The 16,293-nt window shown below is 37.7% G+C and overlaps 1 protein-coding gene across 2 annotated transcripts in view; it reads left to right on the top strand.

Annotated features, from left to right (window-relative positions):
- Positions 1 to 16,293, top strand: part of khdrbs3 (KH domain containing, RNA binding, signal transduction associated 3) — a 217,158-nt gene that overhangs the window by 198,136 nt on the left and 2,729 nt on the right. Inside the window, exons 8-10 of one of the 2 annotated variants that reach the window (XR_003675116.1) lie at positions 64 to 116; positions 6,191 to 6,330; positions 10,369 to 10,423. Coding sequence is in view for 1 of the 2 variants with exons in the window: in XM_028461744.1 (XP_028317545.1) it covers positions 64 to 116; positions 6,191 to 6,282 (145 nt within the window). In the remaining variant the exon portion in view is untranslated. Of the gene's footprint in view, positions 1 to 63; positions 117 to 6,190; positions 7,708 to 10,368; positions 10,424 to 16,293 lie in introns of those variants that run through there. The other variant, XM_028461744.1, reaches the window with a different exon arrangement.

Below are 16,293 nucleotides of genomic sequence, written 5' to 3'. Positions count from 1 at the left end.
ATGTTAAGTTCATGTATTGTTTTTTTTCTTTGAGATTTACTCTACTGTTTGGTTTCTTCACAGCTCAGAAGACTATTATGAATACGGACAAGGTGGAGAATCGTACGACTCTTATGGTGAGTGACAAATTTCTCAGGGGGGGGGGGGGGGGGGGCTGGTGGCAACTGTTCTGATGATGACTAAGGTGACCCGTTATATGGGAAAATTAATAGGCAGCAAGACAATTGCCACATCTTGTTATTTGTGGTCAACTTACATAGCAATACCCAAATGTAACGGCTACAGGGAAAAGTTACATCCAGAAGTGTTCAACCAATAAATTGAACATGGCTCTACAAATGAAGATCAACAGAGAAATAAACTGTGAATCAGTTTACCTTCAAATATCTTTGAACAAAGGGGACTACATAAAAGTCAAAATCATTATCAAGTATTTATTTAGAGTTCTAATTATTTGAATTACATATAGTTTGTATAAATCCAAATAAAGCGGTATTGCATTCAAATTGCTCAACATTGCACAAACTATACTGTATTTGCAGAAACAAACAATAAATACAGTATATGCACAGATTGCCATATCAGTAACAACATTTTAAAGATTTTGTGCAGCTTAACTATCTTTAAGTGCAAATGAAAGTGCACGCATTCAACAGTGAACTATAAATACAAATATATTACAGTATCTGGCCAATTGTATAGATTTGCAAAAATAAACATATTTCCTGAAAGCAGCATTTGAATGAAAAGATAACTGTTACTTAAAAACCAACACCATCAGTTCATAGTGTGTGTGTGTGTGTGTGTGCGTGCGTGTGTGTGTGCGTGCGTGCGTGTGTGAGTGTGTGTCGGATATATACCAAGTAGGCATACTTACACATTTTTTTTACAATTGGCTTAAAAAAATGGAAATCATGTTATTCAACAATGGATGTTGCAGTTTATGCAGGATACCCCTGGAAAGATGCCAGTCCATCACAGTGTCGGGGGCACACACACATGCACGCACACGCGCACACACTTACTTTGAGTAGAGGCTGCTGCGGCGTCCTCTCTCCAGTTTATCCCGGGTCAGTAAAACGGGAGATGGCGTTTCTCTGCTTTTAAGTGTTAAAAACAACTTTTCACAGGTGTCGATACTTCTAAGGTTAGAGCAAGGCTGCTAGCACCATCGGCAATGCCTGAAGTGCACAGTTAAATGTGCTAATGACGTTGGTGATTGTCCATTTGTCGTCTTTGTGGGGAACTGGGGTGTCAATCATCTTCTTCATCAGGAATTCACACGCTACAGTAAATTCAGTTTCAACCACGTCATTTCCAGCCATTTTGACGCCGGCTATGCTCACGTTTGGTATGACAAAAGCACTTTAGTGCGAGCCCTCCCGGAACCCATAATGAATGCAATGTAACGACTGAAATTAGAAAAAACATGGGAGTCCATGAGAGCAGTCTACGCGATTTTCAGTTTGACTGACGTCACCCAAAAGGGGCACTTAATGGAGCTCATCCCTGCGCTGATTGGACAATGACATAGAAATCAGCCTAAACTGTCTAGAACTGTCACAGCCCTGTAACACTGTGGAAGAATATGATAGAAAAAAATCACTCTTTTTTTCCCCTCTCGTAGGTCGTCACCCTTATGAAGAACTGCCCATGGTGTTAACTAACCATCAACGCATATCAACATTTCCTTAATTCATCTGAACAGTTTGAGCAAACAATTCCTCTCAGCGCCGAGTGTTAGAAGTAGAATAGGTAGAGTTTTACTGTTCACTACCAAGTGTGGTGTTAGGCAGTTTTGGGTTAAGGTCAGGGTTAGGGTGCCGGAGCCTGACCAGTATAACCAGTATTTGTGATAGTATGCCTTATTTATCTTCCATCCACCCTGATTTTAGCCAGGATAGTCTTAAGGAACTCTGACTCTTACCAGGACAACCATGCATTAGCAATTGGGCATTAGCCAACCAGGTGAAGGAAAATAACAATTAAATACTATATGTGAGGATTCTTGGTGGTTCTTAGGGTTTTCTATAAGAGAAGGTGAATAATAAGCCTGTGAGGTTACCATTTCTAATAATACTGGATCCATAATGATCCACCCCTGCCACACGCCACAGTTCAGATCACTGTAACACCAAGATGATATTCAGCAGGTCTGAGACACCTTTGACATGCTACAAACAGAGGTGGGCCAAGGTCATGTTTGCTGCAGAGGTGCAATGTAGTGATAGTTGAGCTAAAACCAGAGCACTGCACTGAACAGTCGAGGGTTGATCCATATTTTTGACTTTTATGTGAACTAAAGGTTTATAAACAATTCATGTTGACTTTTTTTCAGCACTGACTATTACTCATCAATGCCTGTTAAATATGAAAATTCCACTAGACTAGACATAAATCGATTTTATGTTATGTCTTGATTTTTTTGGGTGCCGATTTTAAAAATTGATTATTCTTAGAATGTATTTTATTATTATTATTATTATTATTATATAATTTTTTTTCCCGATATTTAATCGGTGATTTTCTTATTGTATTTTTCACATTTTTGTGGACGACTACTGAGTGGCAGTCCGGTAATGCACAGTTGATTGCACAAGATTAGCAGCAGCTGTGATTCCCCTTTTGGCAGACAAAGATGGCGGACAAAGCCACACCCAAGATTAAACCCACACCTGTGCGATTTAAATCTAAAGTATGGGCATACTTTGGGTTTACTCGATTCTTGGGTGAACAGATTTGTATATGACCAAAGCTGTATGCAAACTCTGCTCAGGACATGTAGCATACTGTGGTAACACAACCAACATCACTGTTCATCTTGTCCTTCACCATACGGACATTAAGCAAGACACCCAGCAGCAGCAGACCAACGGACCCTCGGCGGGATGTTGATGAATAAACTCCCAAGCGGTTCAGACAAAGACATATCACAGTAGGGATAGATCAATATGGATTTTTTAGGGCTGATAATGATTTTTTTTCATCAGCCTTGGCCAATGACCGATATGGACTGCCGATTTTCTTGAGCCGATATTTGGAGGTGATACTTCTTTTGCTCTCTCAATTTACAACATAAAAATCACACAATGATGATAACAAATGGTACGAGCCTCAATTTTTTAAAAAGGAACATTTGTTAAAATTAACAAAAGTGAGGTAGAACGACAAGTAAAAAAATATTCAACAAATATTAAAAACAGGTGATGTAGAACAAGAGCAAATAAAAACATTTCTGCTCTTTGTAAATACTGCAGATCGGCGAACGTAGCAGCCAATGCTGACACACATAAAAAATGCAAAATTCGGCCGATAATATCGGTCGCCGGATGTTTCGGTCTATCACTAGTATCACAACTTCAATTACACATTTTATCTGCAAAGACCTCCGACCATATAGCGTGGTGGAAAATGCGGGCTTCAGGAACATGCTATATAATTTGGAGCCGCGGTACGTTATATCGTCACAGAAGTTTTTTGTGGAGACCTAAAATGTACAACGAGGTGGTGTCGGAAGTGAAAGAAAAGCTGAGCAGGGCTGAATGAGTCGCTCTTACCTGTGACTTATGGCCCTCCAGAGCCACTGAATCCTTCGTTACCATCACAGCCCATTATATCACTGATGATTGGTCATTATCCTCCCATGCTCTCCAGACCAGGGCCATGCACGTATCTCACACAGGGACAAATATAGCCGAGCTGCTTCTCACTGTTGTAACCGAGCGTAACATCTTGGAGACAATGCAGCTAACACGGCTGTTGCTGCACAGTTGGTCGGCTTTCTCCACATGAAGTGTTATGTGCACACCCTGAACCTGGCCTCTCAGCGTGTACTAAGGCTGCCAGATGTAGCAAGGCTGCTCGGACGTGTACGACATGTTACCGGGTTCTTCCACAGAAGCGCGACAGCATGCCATGCTTTAGAGCAAAAACAAAAGCTACTGGAACTCCCAGTCCACAGACTGATCACAGACATACAAACAAGGTGGAACAGTTTGTTTGATATGGTTCAGCGTTTCCTTCAGTCACAGCTGCACTGAGGTGAGGAGGAGAGAGAAAGAGATCAGCACCTTCACTGAGTCTGATATCTCAAATGCAGAGGAGTTTATCCTGGTAAAGAAGCCAGTTAAGGTGGCTACGTGCGTTATGTTGTAATCATAGCCCCTCTACATGCACACCTCCTCCAAACTACACATGAAACCCTCGGAGATTCTCCGTTTGTTAGAGAGATGAAAGAGGCCCTTCACGAAGACATTTGAAAAAGGTACACGTCCGATGGGGAGAAGACCAATCTCAACCTCGCTTCAGCACTTGACCCACGTTTTAAAGCACTGCCCTTTCTGTCTGAAGAGGAGAAGCTGGAAACACTTGCAAAAACAGTTGCTAAAGCTGCAGCCACTGAGCATCATGAACACCAGGTAAATAAAATATAAAAAGGTAACTTGAGGTGTGTATGTGTATGCGTGTGCGTGTGCTTGTGCACTATGACCTTACAAAATCAAGTAGGCTAAAGCTGTCAAACTTGGTACATTTAATTTGTGTGTTTACATGTTTTTCCCGTCACTGTGTATTTATTACAGGAACAAGTGGAAAGACTGGACCATGAGGATGATGCGATGGTGTACCAGTTGAGGAAACTGAGAACCAACTAGACAAAGAGAGACCTCCACATTTGTTGTTTTGTTCATGTTTAATTTAGCTCCTTTCTAATGGAGATTTTATTGTTGTTTATTTCAGTTGAAATAAAAATGTGATGTGATGTGCATTGTTTTTGGGAACTGTGACATATTTCTAGGGGTGTAGGATTCAACTAATGTATAAGGATAAGGGGAAAAAAAATATGATAATCATCACTGTAGGATCACAATACTTGTAAAATAGGAATCGCAATTTAAATCGAATCGGCACCCAAGAATCGGGATTAAAATCGAATTGTGACAAAATGGTATCGTCCCAGCTCCAATATATATATAGTTCAATGTAGTGAACACATAAACATTCCTACTTGCATCACATAGGTTCACGCTTTTTTTTTTGTTTTAATCAACTTAAAATGTATTCTTATACTGTATTCTTTTATTATTTACTGCCACCACCACTACCATAGTACTTCCCTTCTAAAGCATCCGTCTCTAAATGTTTAGGTACCAAATTCCAACCTTCAGGCACACCTTCGAGGGTCTAGTGAGTCCATTGAAAGCACCTACTTTCTCCACAATAATTTGAAAAATCTACCACACAAGTCACATTAAAAAAAGGACAGCATTTCTAAGGGCCCCTATTTTGGTCAGTGCAGCAAGCACGGTGCACTGCACACTTTAGTTATGTTAAGTTAGAAAGATATTCATAGATATCATTTTTACGAATTGATATCTCACGATCAAAAGGTGTATTCTCTGTGCCCAGTGTAACACAGAAAACATACTGCAGAGCTGTTTTTGTCATAGTCGGTCTGTCTTTAAAGATACATTGATGTCAATGAGTTGGCTGGGCACGTTTACAAACTGTAACATCGAAAGGAAATTTCACCCCCAAAAAATCAGGCCATGCTGAACATGCTTTAACTGCTAATCTAGGAATAAATGCTTTTGGGAAACCTGAATTTAAAAAAGCAGCTAAACGACGGTGAAACACCTCTTTGTTCTCAAAACACAAGGTTACCTTGGTGTGTTTCTTCAAAGTAAGTGTCAGTGCAAGGGTGACAGGTTTAATTAAGGGATATTGGCTATGTGCTGCCAACAGATAGTTGGACGAAAGGAGTACAAAAGAAAAAGCAACCCTTTGTTAGCCTCTGCTCTAGGGAAAACTCTGCTCTGGCTGAAGATCAGACAAAGGATGCCATCGACGCTGGCACTTTCAATTGACAGAACCAGCACAAGCTGATTTTGGCTAATGGTAATTGTGACCTTTTTGCTTCGAGCCTCTAACTGCTTCTTTTCAAGTAGCTATTTGATCTTCTTATTTAATTATTGGAGATGAATCCTTTCAGGTGAAAGTCATGCTTCTTGATGTTCCCAGTATTAAGAACGCCTTTTAGTCTCATCAATACTTAAGGGCTACCAAATTATCTGGACACATTTACTATATTTGCAAACATTGGCTAAGACCAATAAAAGCAGTTAGAAGTGAATGATTTGAGATTGTTTAATCATTCCTCCTCCGTTTGTGTTTTTCTTTTCTTCCTAATCAGGCCAGGAAGAGTGGGCAAGCAATCGTGGCAAGACTCAATCAGCAAGAACAACCAAGGGAGTGTACAGAGATCAGCCATACTCCAGATATTGAACTGTTAATATGGCCCTGCTCCGAGTCCTCGAGGCTGTTTCAACCCAAGTAATGGATTTTTTAATGGACGTTCCCATCATTTCAGAAATGAAAAACTAAACAGATGAAAGGATTATATAATGATACTTTATTTAAATACAACAGCAAATTTCTTTAAGACACCTACTCCTTTATCCAGTGAGGTAAAGCAATAAAAACATGAGTATTCTAAATTTATAATCTCAAGGTCAAACAAATTATTTAATGAAGCGAAAATCTGTTGTTTTTTTTTTTAAAACAAACTTTTATTACTTTGATGTTTTCTCGCCATGGGAGGAATTTCAAACTTAAATGTTTGACACTTATTTAGATGCACATGTAATGTGGTTTTCCCTTGCTTTTGCTGAGTAACTAAAGAGTTAGCCCTGAGGCTATTCTTATGGCTAAGGTAAGAACAACATGCTTTATTGACCTCAGCTACAGAACAAATTATTGGGTTATTGGATACAAATGAATGTATCGTGTGTTTTGCCTCAGTCTCCAGACTGTTTTCAGAAGACACTGTAAGATCTAAATGCCTATTAATAACCATCAAGCTATAGCTAGTTAACAGCTACCTATACATAGCTGTAATCAACAAGAAAATCTGCTAGTGAAGGCTCAAACATTCCCCGCACACAACAGACTCTGCATGGACTGTCCACTCTCCCAGAGTGCACCGCCGCATAGTTGTTTCCATTAAAATCCTACATGTCCCATGATTCTTAGCACTTCTCTGTAGTCCTTGTTCTCCTGGGACGTGTTTTAACGGTGTCTGTACTTTCGTAGCTCCTCGGACAGTCCCTCCTCTAACGTCATGTTCGTCTCTCCTGCTCTGTTTCACCAGGCAGTGAAATTCAGGTCGGTGTTACATTTAATGTGGGTAGATACAATGTGTGACACCATCTACGCGGAGAAGTCCTCGCAGTAGTAAAATCTGAGCTTTGCATTTATCGGCCTGGTCTGCCAGAGTATGTTTGAGCCTTCACAGTGACTTCCTAATAGGCAATCCTTTCTTCTTTCAACAAAACAGTAAAATTAAAATGTCTTCACAAACGGTTTTTACATTTTTCAGTGAAAGTGTATTAACCACTCGCTAGATACCTGTTAGCTATCAATTAAACAACTAAATCCAAAGGCTTATCATTGTTTATATGCTTTTAGAGCAAACATGGGCAACTGGCAGCCCGGGGACCACATGCGGCCCTCGGTCTAATTCTCTGTGGCCCCCAAGACAAATCCACCAAAAATTGTAATTCAAGGAATTGGAAATAATATGAAACCCAACATAATACACAAAATGACTCAAAAACATTCAAAACAATGGCAAAATGCACAGAATGTCAACAAAAATACACAAAACAACAACAAAAACACAAAAGATTTCAAAAATACACAAAAAAGACTCATCAGACACACAAAACATCCACCTAAACTCACAAAACAATGACACATATACAAAATGACACAATTGCATACAATACAATAAATACTGAAAAACTCCAAAAAGGCATAGATTGACAATAAACAAGAAAAAAAATAACAAAAACACATATAATGACTCTTGAAATACACAAAATGACAGCAGAAATTCCCTACATGACAGATAAATACACAAAGTTATTCCAAAGACACGACTAAATCACAAAAACTCAGAAAAAGCTACACAACAACACAAAAAACAACTAAACCTTTCTTTCCTATGTCAATTTTTGATAATGTGGCCCTCGGATCAGACAATGACATTTTTGCGGCCCCGCTGCAATAATACTTGCCCATCCCTGCTTTAGAGTTTCAGATGTGGAAAATCTTAACACGTTTACTTTTAAAAGGGAACTAAATTTCAAATTTCATTTTTATTTGAAATGCCCCTTCTTTCTTTCTGCACACTTTGGTTTGCTTTGGTACAGAACTTCTCACGCTCCCCCAAATGCATTTTCAGCACTGCTAAACAAACAATTAAATCCCTTCAGGTTCTCATAAAAAAAAGGGGGTGGGTCCAATTACATTATTAACGTTGTCCACTTTGTTGCTGAAGGGTAAAACCTAAGGTTGCTTTATGAAAGACAACAAAGTTTTAACTAAGGGTGTAATTCATCAAATTCACTTTCCCCTTTTAAACTGATAATGCCCCAATTAAATATTTTTTCCCCCCTGAAACTAGTTTCATAATTTTGAATTCTTTCATATGCTCACAATCCTGTATTTAGTTAGTAGATGACAGATATAGTATAGTTTATGACAAAGGTCTTTATTGTTGGTGATTCCTAGAAAATAAAGAAAAACCTGTCCCGCTTTACAAGCCAATACACATAATCGTGTGTTAAGATTGAAAAAAAACTCCATCGCATATTAAGTTTCACTCTCAGCTATGTGATTGTGAAGACTTGTACTCTGTAAAGACTTGGTAGCGATCCCAAATAAAAGTTGTTTTATACAATGCTTCTGCACAGCAGCCAGTTTAAACCTAGTTCATCCCCCTCTCTTGTTTAAATCCCAAACGACGTGGTTGATGACTTTTTAAAATGTAGTAGCTTAGTTCTAGGAAAGTGCAGTGACTCTAGATAACTTTTCAGAGGGTGAGCTCGTTAAATTTGTGTCCTTTGTAAAAGAGACATTTTCAAACCCTAAAAATAAGAAATGTCACACTGTATACATATTGTATTGCTGTTTCTTCTTTTTTTGTAAAAAAAAAAAAACCCCAAGAAAAAAAAACAATATTTTTTTGTTTTAAAGGGCTTATAAAAGCATGGTGTGTAATAACTGTGAATATCGTCTGCTGTTTTACTCTGAAAAACCTGTGTTACGATGTTGATTGATCATGCCAACCGCCTCCACTCAATGATTTCTTCTTTAATAAGATAAATAATCTCACAACTAAACTTACTGCAGAACAACCCAGTAGCTTTTTAGTCTTTGACTTCTATTTTCATTTTCTAAAGAGCAACATTGAAGTAATTTTTTAAATTCTTAAACCAACCTTTCTGATTTTGTAAGACATAACATAAGATATACGGAACTGAAAGGGAATCATCTCCAACTTGATATTTGTTCATTTAAAACGTTTTTTCTGAAGCTTATGTGAGCCCTTTAATATATTTCTTTGTTGATGCTAAATAAACATTTTGAAAGAAAGCACTTGTGTGTTGAGAATCATAAGGACTCACTCGATACCCAATAATTCAATCTAACATTTTTGTATTTCATTTAACCACAGAGAAGACCATCCTACAGGAACAAATTGTAACTATCCATGTTTATGAGTAAAAATCAATCAATGAGAGTGGATTCTCATTCAATCCTCAGTTTATCCGTGATAAACGCTGCCTATGGAAAATATGCTCTGTTTGATTACATAATCCGATTGTGTCAAGAATCGTGAGTAAACACACATTAACTCTCCGAATTGTTTATTCTGACAGAAGTGGCTTGTGGCGCACCCCTTCACCCGCTATTCTTTGGGACATTTTAAGGAGAGGGGGGTGAGGTTGGAGTAAGGGTGGTGTGGGGAGGTGGTTCTCTCTCTCTCCCTCTCTCTGTTTTCTTGTTTTGCTCTGTCTGCTCTCCTCCGGTCATGTGACCCTCTCCCAGTCATTTAAAGAGCCTGCCTTTGCCCCGTCCATTAAAGCGACTCTAAATGACCCCCAGCTGACCTCCGCAGGGAGAGGATGGCAGTAGCTGTTTAAAAAGACCTCCGTCCCACAAGGTAAACAACCTGACCCCGTTTAACCTTTCCCCTAACATAGCTGCCTATAAACCCTTTCTAAACTTTAATGTCACATGTTTTCCTGTCTTTGTTAAGTCCGTACTTTGGCCCCAATGCTAGGAATAATTAGCTGCCTGTGACAACAAAATAACTGTTTAAAAGCTTTGATAAATAGCAATAATGTCTCAATAAACTGTTTAGTGAAATAATTTCATTCTAAGACTTTAATTACATTTCTTCTGTCATACTAATTGAACTATACTCTTGTTTGGTCCTGTCATTTCTTTTTTTTTTAACTGCTTGTATGTATCATTTATTTTGTCAACTGAACTAGTATCTGTGTTGTTTATGTTCACTTTTAGGTCAAGGTCACTGCGTCCCTGCATCATCCACCCAGTTATCCCTCCAGTGCTAAAGGTAAGTCTTTTAATAAGTAAGACTTAAGAGGGTTAGCACAAAGATGGCTATCTTGCTATTTAAACAATAGATTTCAATATGTTTAAATGAATGGTATACAATTACAACAAAAAATATTATCTTGTGGAATTCCACAAGGTTCAGTTTTGGGACCTAAGCTGTTTATAATATAATGGATTTAATTTATATTTGAAGGCAAGGCAAATTTATTTGTATAGTGCATTTCATACACAAGGCAACTCAGTGTGCTTTACATGATCAAAAAGTGCAACAGAAAATATTCAACAGCTTCAAATCAATAAGAACATTTGAAATCATCACTAAAATAATCAGCAATAACATTACATCAAAAACAACATGACTCTCAATGATACCTTTAACTTTGATTTAAAAATGTTCACATTGAATGCTGACTTCAGCTCTGCAACAGTTTGTTCCACTTCTTTGCAGCATAACAATTAAACGCAGCATCACTATGTTTACTGTGAGCTCTGGGCTCCACTATCTGACCTGTGTCCATAGATCTGAGAGACCTGCTGGGTTCATACCTGACTAACATGTCACTGATGTATTCTGGACCAAACCCATTCACAGATTTATACACCAGCAGCAGAACTTTAAAGTCTATTCTGAGGCTGACTGGGACCCAGTGTAAATAATTCAAAACTGGAGTAATGTGTTCTGACCTCTTTGTTCTGGTTAAGACCCGAGCTGCAGCGTTCTGAACCAGCTGTAGCTGTTTGATGCTCTGTCAGAAGACCATTACAATAGTCCAGTCTGATGGAGATAAAAGCATGGACCAGTTTCTCCTGATCTTTCTGAGTCATTAAACCTTTCACTCTGGAGATGTTCTTTAGGTGGTAGAAGATGTTTTTGTGATAGATTTGATCTGACTGCTGAATGTCAGATCTGAGTCAATCAGAACACCAAGGTTTTTGACTTGGTCTTTAGCTTTTAAAGATTGAGACTCAAGATACTTGCTGACAGCAGTCCTCTTTTCCTTGTTACCAAAGACAATCACCTCCATCTTGTCATGATTTAGTTGAAGGAAGTTTTCACTCATCCAGCAGTTTACTTTTCTAAGCAGTCACACAACACCGCTATGGAACAATAGTCATCTGGGTTCAGTGATAGATATACAGTAGTTGTGTGTCATCTGCGTAGCTCTGATAATCAACCTTACAGTTGTGTAAAATTTGTCCTAAAAGAAGCATATAAAGGCTAAACAGAAGGAGTCCAAGGACAGAGCCCTGAGGAACCCCACCACTGTGGCCGCTCGTAGATCATAGTTGGATTTGGTACTTTGCAAATTGACAAACATTTCCTGTTCTTAAAAAAAAAATAAAATTCATACAACTATCATAAATTGATACTCATAAAATATCCAAAATAGTCAGAACAATAGCGTCCAAAAATTCAAAATCTTCCAAAAAAAAAAAAGTGAATGGAAAAAAGCTAAAACACAAATTTGTCAATTGTACACAATTTCTTTATCCATATTAAATAAAAGCAGCATGTAATAGATTGTTGGTCTACGGACCTCTGAGTCCAAGTTAAATACATTTTTAAGTGCTTAATTTCACTGTGTGTGTGTGTGTGTGTGTGTGTGTGTGTGTGTGTGTGTGTGTGTGTGTGTGTGTGTGTGCGCGTGCGCGTGCACGTGTGCGTGTGTAAATAAAAGATGAATCCTTTTGCTTGTGTTGTGTTCATGTGCTGTAATGGAGCGTCAGCAGGGCCAACCTGAGTTCATGGCTGGCTATAGTGACCATTGGGGATTCCATGAAGACATAGTGTAGTATGGTCATAGGGTCACTCTTGACTTGAGGATATGTTTACTTAAATAAATGGTGATGAGTTCATTTCTGCAAAACAAATAAATAATGACCAAATATGAAAGCTTATCAGTTGTTCTTGATGAACTTGGAGACAAGTGTAAATATATTTTTGATGCATTTTCTTCCATTGTTGCTAACTCCACTAACACTGTTTGTCCGATTTTGACAAACAAGCTATGAAAATATTCAGAAAGTTCCCAAGATTTATGCTTGTACTTTTAAAATTTGTAACTTTTAAACTTTTTGACTTATTATATTTTTTCTTTCCCATTCATTCATATTGGAAATATCAGCTTTTTCATCTTTCCCTTGCCCTTCATATCCAGCCTTTCTTCCACCAATTTTGACTAATTTTTCAACTTGTTTCAACATTTTCAACCTTTTCATTGCTGGTTAAATGCTAATGCTAGGCTGATGCTATTGCTAGGCAAATGCTAATGCTCGGTTAGTGCTAATCCTAGGTTAATGCTAATGCAAGACTAATGCTAATGCTAGGCTAATGTCATTGCTAGGCTAATGCTAGGTTAATGCTAATGTTAGGTTAGTGCTAGTGCTAGGTTAATGCTATTGCGAGGAGAATGCTAATGTTAGGTTAGTGCTAATGCTAGGTTAATGCTATTGCTAGGAGAATGCTAATGTTAGGTTAGTGGTAATGCTAACGCTAGGCTGACGCTATGCTTTATTATGTTAATGCTAATGTTAGGTCAGTGCTAATGCTATGCTATATTATGCTAATGCTAGCTAATGCAGTGCGACATGGGCCAGCTCCTGTATCCTCACATGCATTTTCAGGAAATGCAAATATTCTAGTTTTGAGAAGTTTTTGTCTCTTTTGATCTTTTATGTACCCCCACTGACTGACTGCTTTGATGTACATGCTTGCTAACTCTTTGAATCTTTGCAATAGCACTGCTTAAAACAGATATCTAACTACTTAGGAGCTAAATGCACCAGGATCCGTCTGATTTTACAATCCGTGCATGCTATGTTGTCATAATAGGGCCTTGTGTCTACAAATTGAGTTGTAATTTAAAACAATTTTTTCAAAGTTTTGTAAATATTCAGATTATATCAGTATGAATTAGAATGTTTATTGTATTTCCGTCTCCTACATGTTGTCCATTTAGAAGCTGCATATGCAATAAAAAGCACTTTAAACACACTTGTGAATTTTGACATGTTTAACAAACTGTGACATAGTGGTTACTCAAGGAAGTGCAACATTTACGTATTTCTAAGTATTTTCTATGAGGCTAAAGGCAACTGATACTAAGAGCACTCCTGACGTGACGTCAACATGATATGTGAATATGGCTAAAATTTCCAAAATAGCGATGCCCATATATAAATTTGATTTTGTATTTAAAGTCTAAAATATGTAAATGACATTTATATCCATATATCATATATACAGTATATCTGCATGTGCAGATGTCAGAGGTGTAAAGGGTACTAATATATCCTATTCCTAAAGTAGAAATGCTTTGCCATGGTTCCCTTACATATAGTAAACATCTCATGTATAAACTTAAAAAAGACCAAATCTTGCGCAATTGGAACTTCATTTGTTTTCCACAAAGGCATCTGTATAGAATAAAAGGTCTGTCAAAATGTACAATTATTGTTAAATAAAATAACACCTATTAATTAAATTTAAAAAAAGTATAGCTAAAATTATGAACTCTAAAACTGAGATGGTTGGCTATAATGTGATGCATTTGATTGAAGTTTGGTCATTTAATTTTTTGTAGTATCACAATGTCTTTTGATCATTATAAAACAAAACATTATAATTTAGTAACAGTTTGAAAATAAGGGACATTTTCTGGCACCCACTACGAGCCGTCCCTTATATTTTAAGATAGGTGTACAAGAAATCTAAAATACCCACTTGTCAACCACTTATTAAATACAAATATGTAATTAGAATCTGGTAGGTCGACCTTTATTAACATTGAAATGCTGTGAACATTCCTACTAGGGCTGGGCAATATGGACCAAAACTCATATCTCAATATATTTTCTCAAAATGGTGATATATGATATAAATCTTGATAATTTTATCAAATAAAGTCTGGCCAGAAAGACAATTCTAGGTTAAAATTGCTGATGCAAAATGCCACCCGGACATTTATTAACAAACAGCTGATCAGTATATGCCACTCATTAATCATCTAACTGAGCTTTACATGTTGTTCTGAGAAGTAAAATCTCGATATATTGCCCAGTTCTAATTCCTAAATTATAAAACAGCCTAAATAAATGTGTATATGAAATTTAATATACTTACAGTTCATATACAAGTCAACACGTTGCATATTTACTGTTAATTTCACGTTGCTTGTCTTTAAGTTAGACATTAACATTTTATTTTCATTATATATTTTCTTTTAATTTCTCATGCTCACTCGTGGTTCTCTGGTATTCACTAATGACTTATTAGACACATTTGTTGCAGACTTTACATCCTTTAACACTTAATAAAGCAGTTTATATTTGTGGTTCCTTCCGCCATTGTAGACGTTAAAATCTCAGTTATTAATCTAACAGAACGTGTAACTGTGTCACATCCTGCTGCTCTTTAAGAAGATAAACTCTCTGTCACATTTTACAACGTGTTTACACGAGTTCTTTGTTTTTTTGCCAGAACGTCTTCATTCATCATCTCTTTTCTGAGTTGTTTCCGGGTTTGTTGGCGGCACTAATCTCGCAAGAATTGCCACCCAGCCCATTTCAGGTGGCAGTTCTCACGGGGCTAGTGATGATGTTCAGTTTAGTAAGGAATCTTTTAATTATTATTACATTAAAATACGGGATATTAACGGGAAAATAATAATACGGGAAGATGGCGGGAATGAGGGGTAAAATACAGGAGTTTCCCGACCAAAACGGGATACTTGACAGGTATGTAAATGTAACAAATTACGTACTCACTCGCTGCCATTGACGCAAAAATACGTCAGTTTTGTTTTTTGATGGAGTTCTCGCACGAATATCAGGGCTGTACAATGATGCAGTGACCCACTGGTGCCATATAGGTGGCAGCAGTGCACCTTTGAATGAGAGATTAGCCATGATTATTACCATCGCTGGGGAGGGAGAAGCCAGGAACGAGGCCGAAAATGGCGCTACGAGGGAAGATTGTGAAGCTACCAGCAGCTCACACTCCACCAGAGCATGTGTGGAACTAAATGGACTATTGAAAGTAAACGATCAACAAACTGGGGCAAGCGGTGACACTCGGCATGTCCGAAGGGAGGAGGAAGTTGCGTGTGTGGGAACTGACGGGGGGGAGAGACTTGGAGGAAAAATAAAGTAAGAAAACCTGACAACTGTGACCCAGATAGCAAAATAATAACAATTTTACCATCAAAAGCCCGGTGTCACAATGGTGTTTTTATAAAAGAAAATCATTGTTGAGGTGTCACTAAAGCAAAAAATAAATAAATAGTTTCAAAGTCACTGACAGGTTTTTTCAGAAAAAAGCCTGTTTTTTAAAGCTTTCTCTCAGAAACTTGCGATTTGTGTGAAACTTGCCTCTATTCAACTGCTGATTAAGGAAGAATGAAACAAGCTGAAAAAAAATAAAATTCTGATGAAAGTGGAGACTCTAATCTTTCAGAACCTAAAATGACTGATTTAGAAATATATATATATAATCCGTGACTTTCACCTCTGGCAAATGGTTTTGTTAGTTAACTTATGTCTTTTGTTTGGGGCATGATCAAGGCTGAGCTTGGGTTAGATAGTCTAATCAACATGAATAGTGTGTGACCTATGGAAGTTATCATTATATTTAAAGTTAAATCCTAGAAAATGAAATAGTCTGCAATGAAGAAGGGTCACCATAATGCATCAAATATTAATGTCGCTTTCAAGCAACTTGATGGATACTTTTTAATAATTCTTCCAAAGAACGTTTGACCTCAGCTCGGCTGCTGTACCTACTTACAATTCCCCCAGGAGATCTGTGTCCTGCAGGGTTTCATGAATTTCTTTCGATTTTTGCAATTAGTGAGAAACTTGAACCACAAC

The sequence above is a fragment of the Gouania willdenowi genome, chromosome 11, assembly GCF_900634775.1.
Source record: "Gouania willdenowi chromosome 11, fGouWil2.1, whole genome shotgun sequence".
NCBI classification, from domain to species: domain Eukaryota; kingdom Metazoa; phylum Chordata; class Actinopteri; order Blenniiformes; family Gobiesocidae; genus Gouania; species Gouania willdenowi.
The sequence above is the reverse complement of the archived record's forward strand: the minus strand, read 5'-3'. Positions and strand labels throughout refer to the sequence as shown.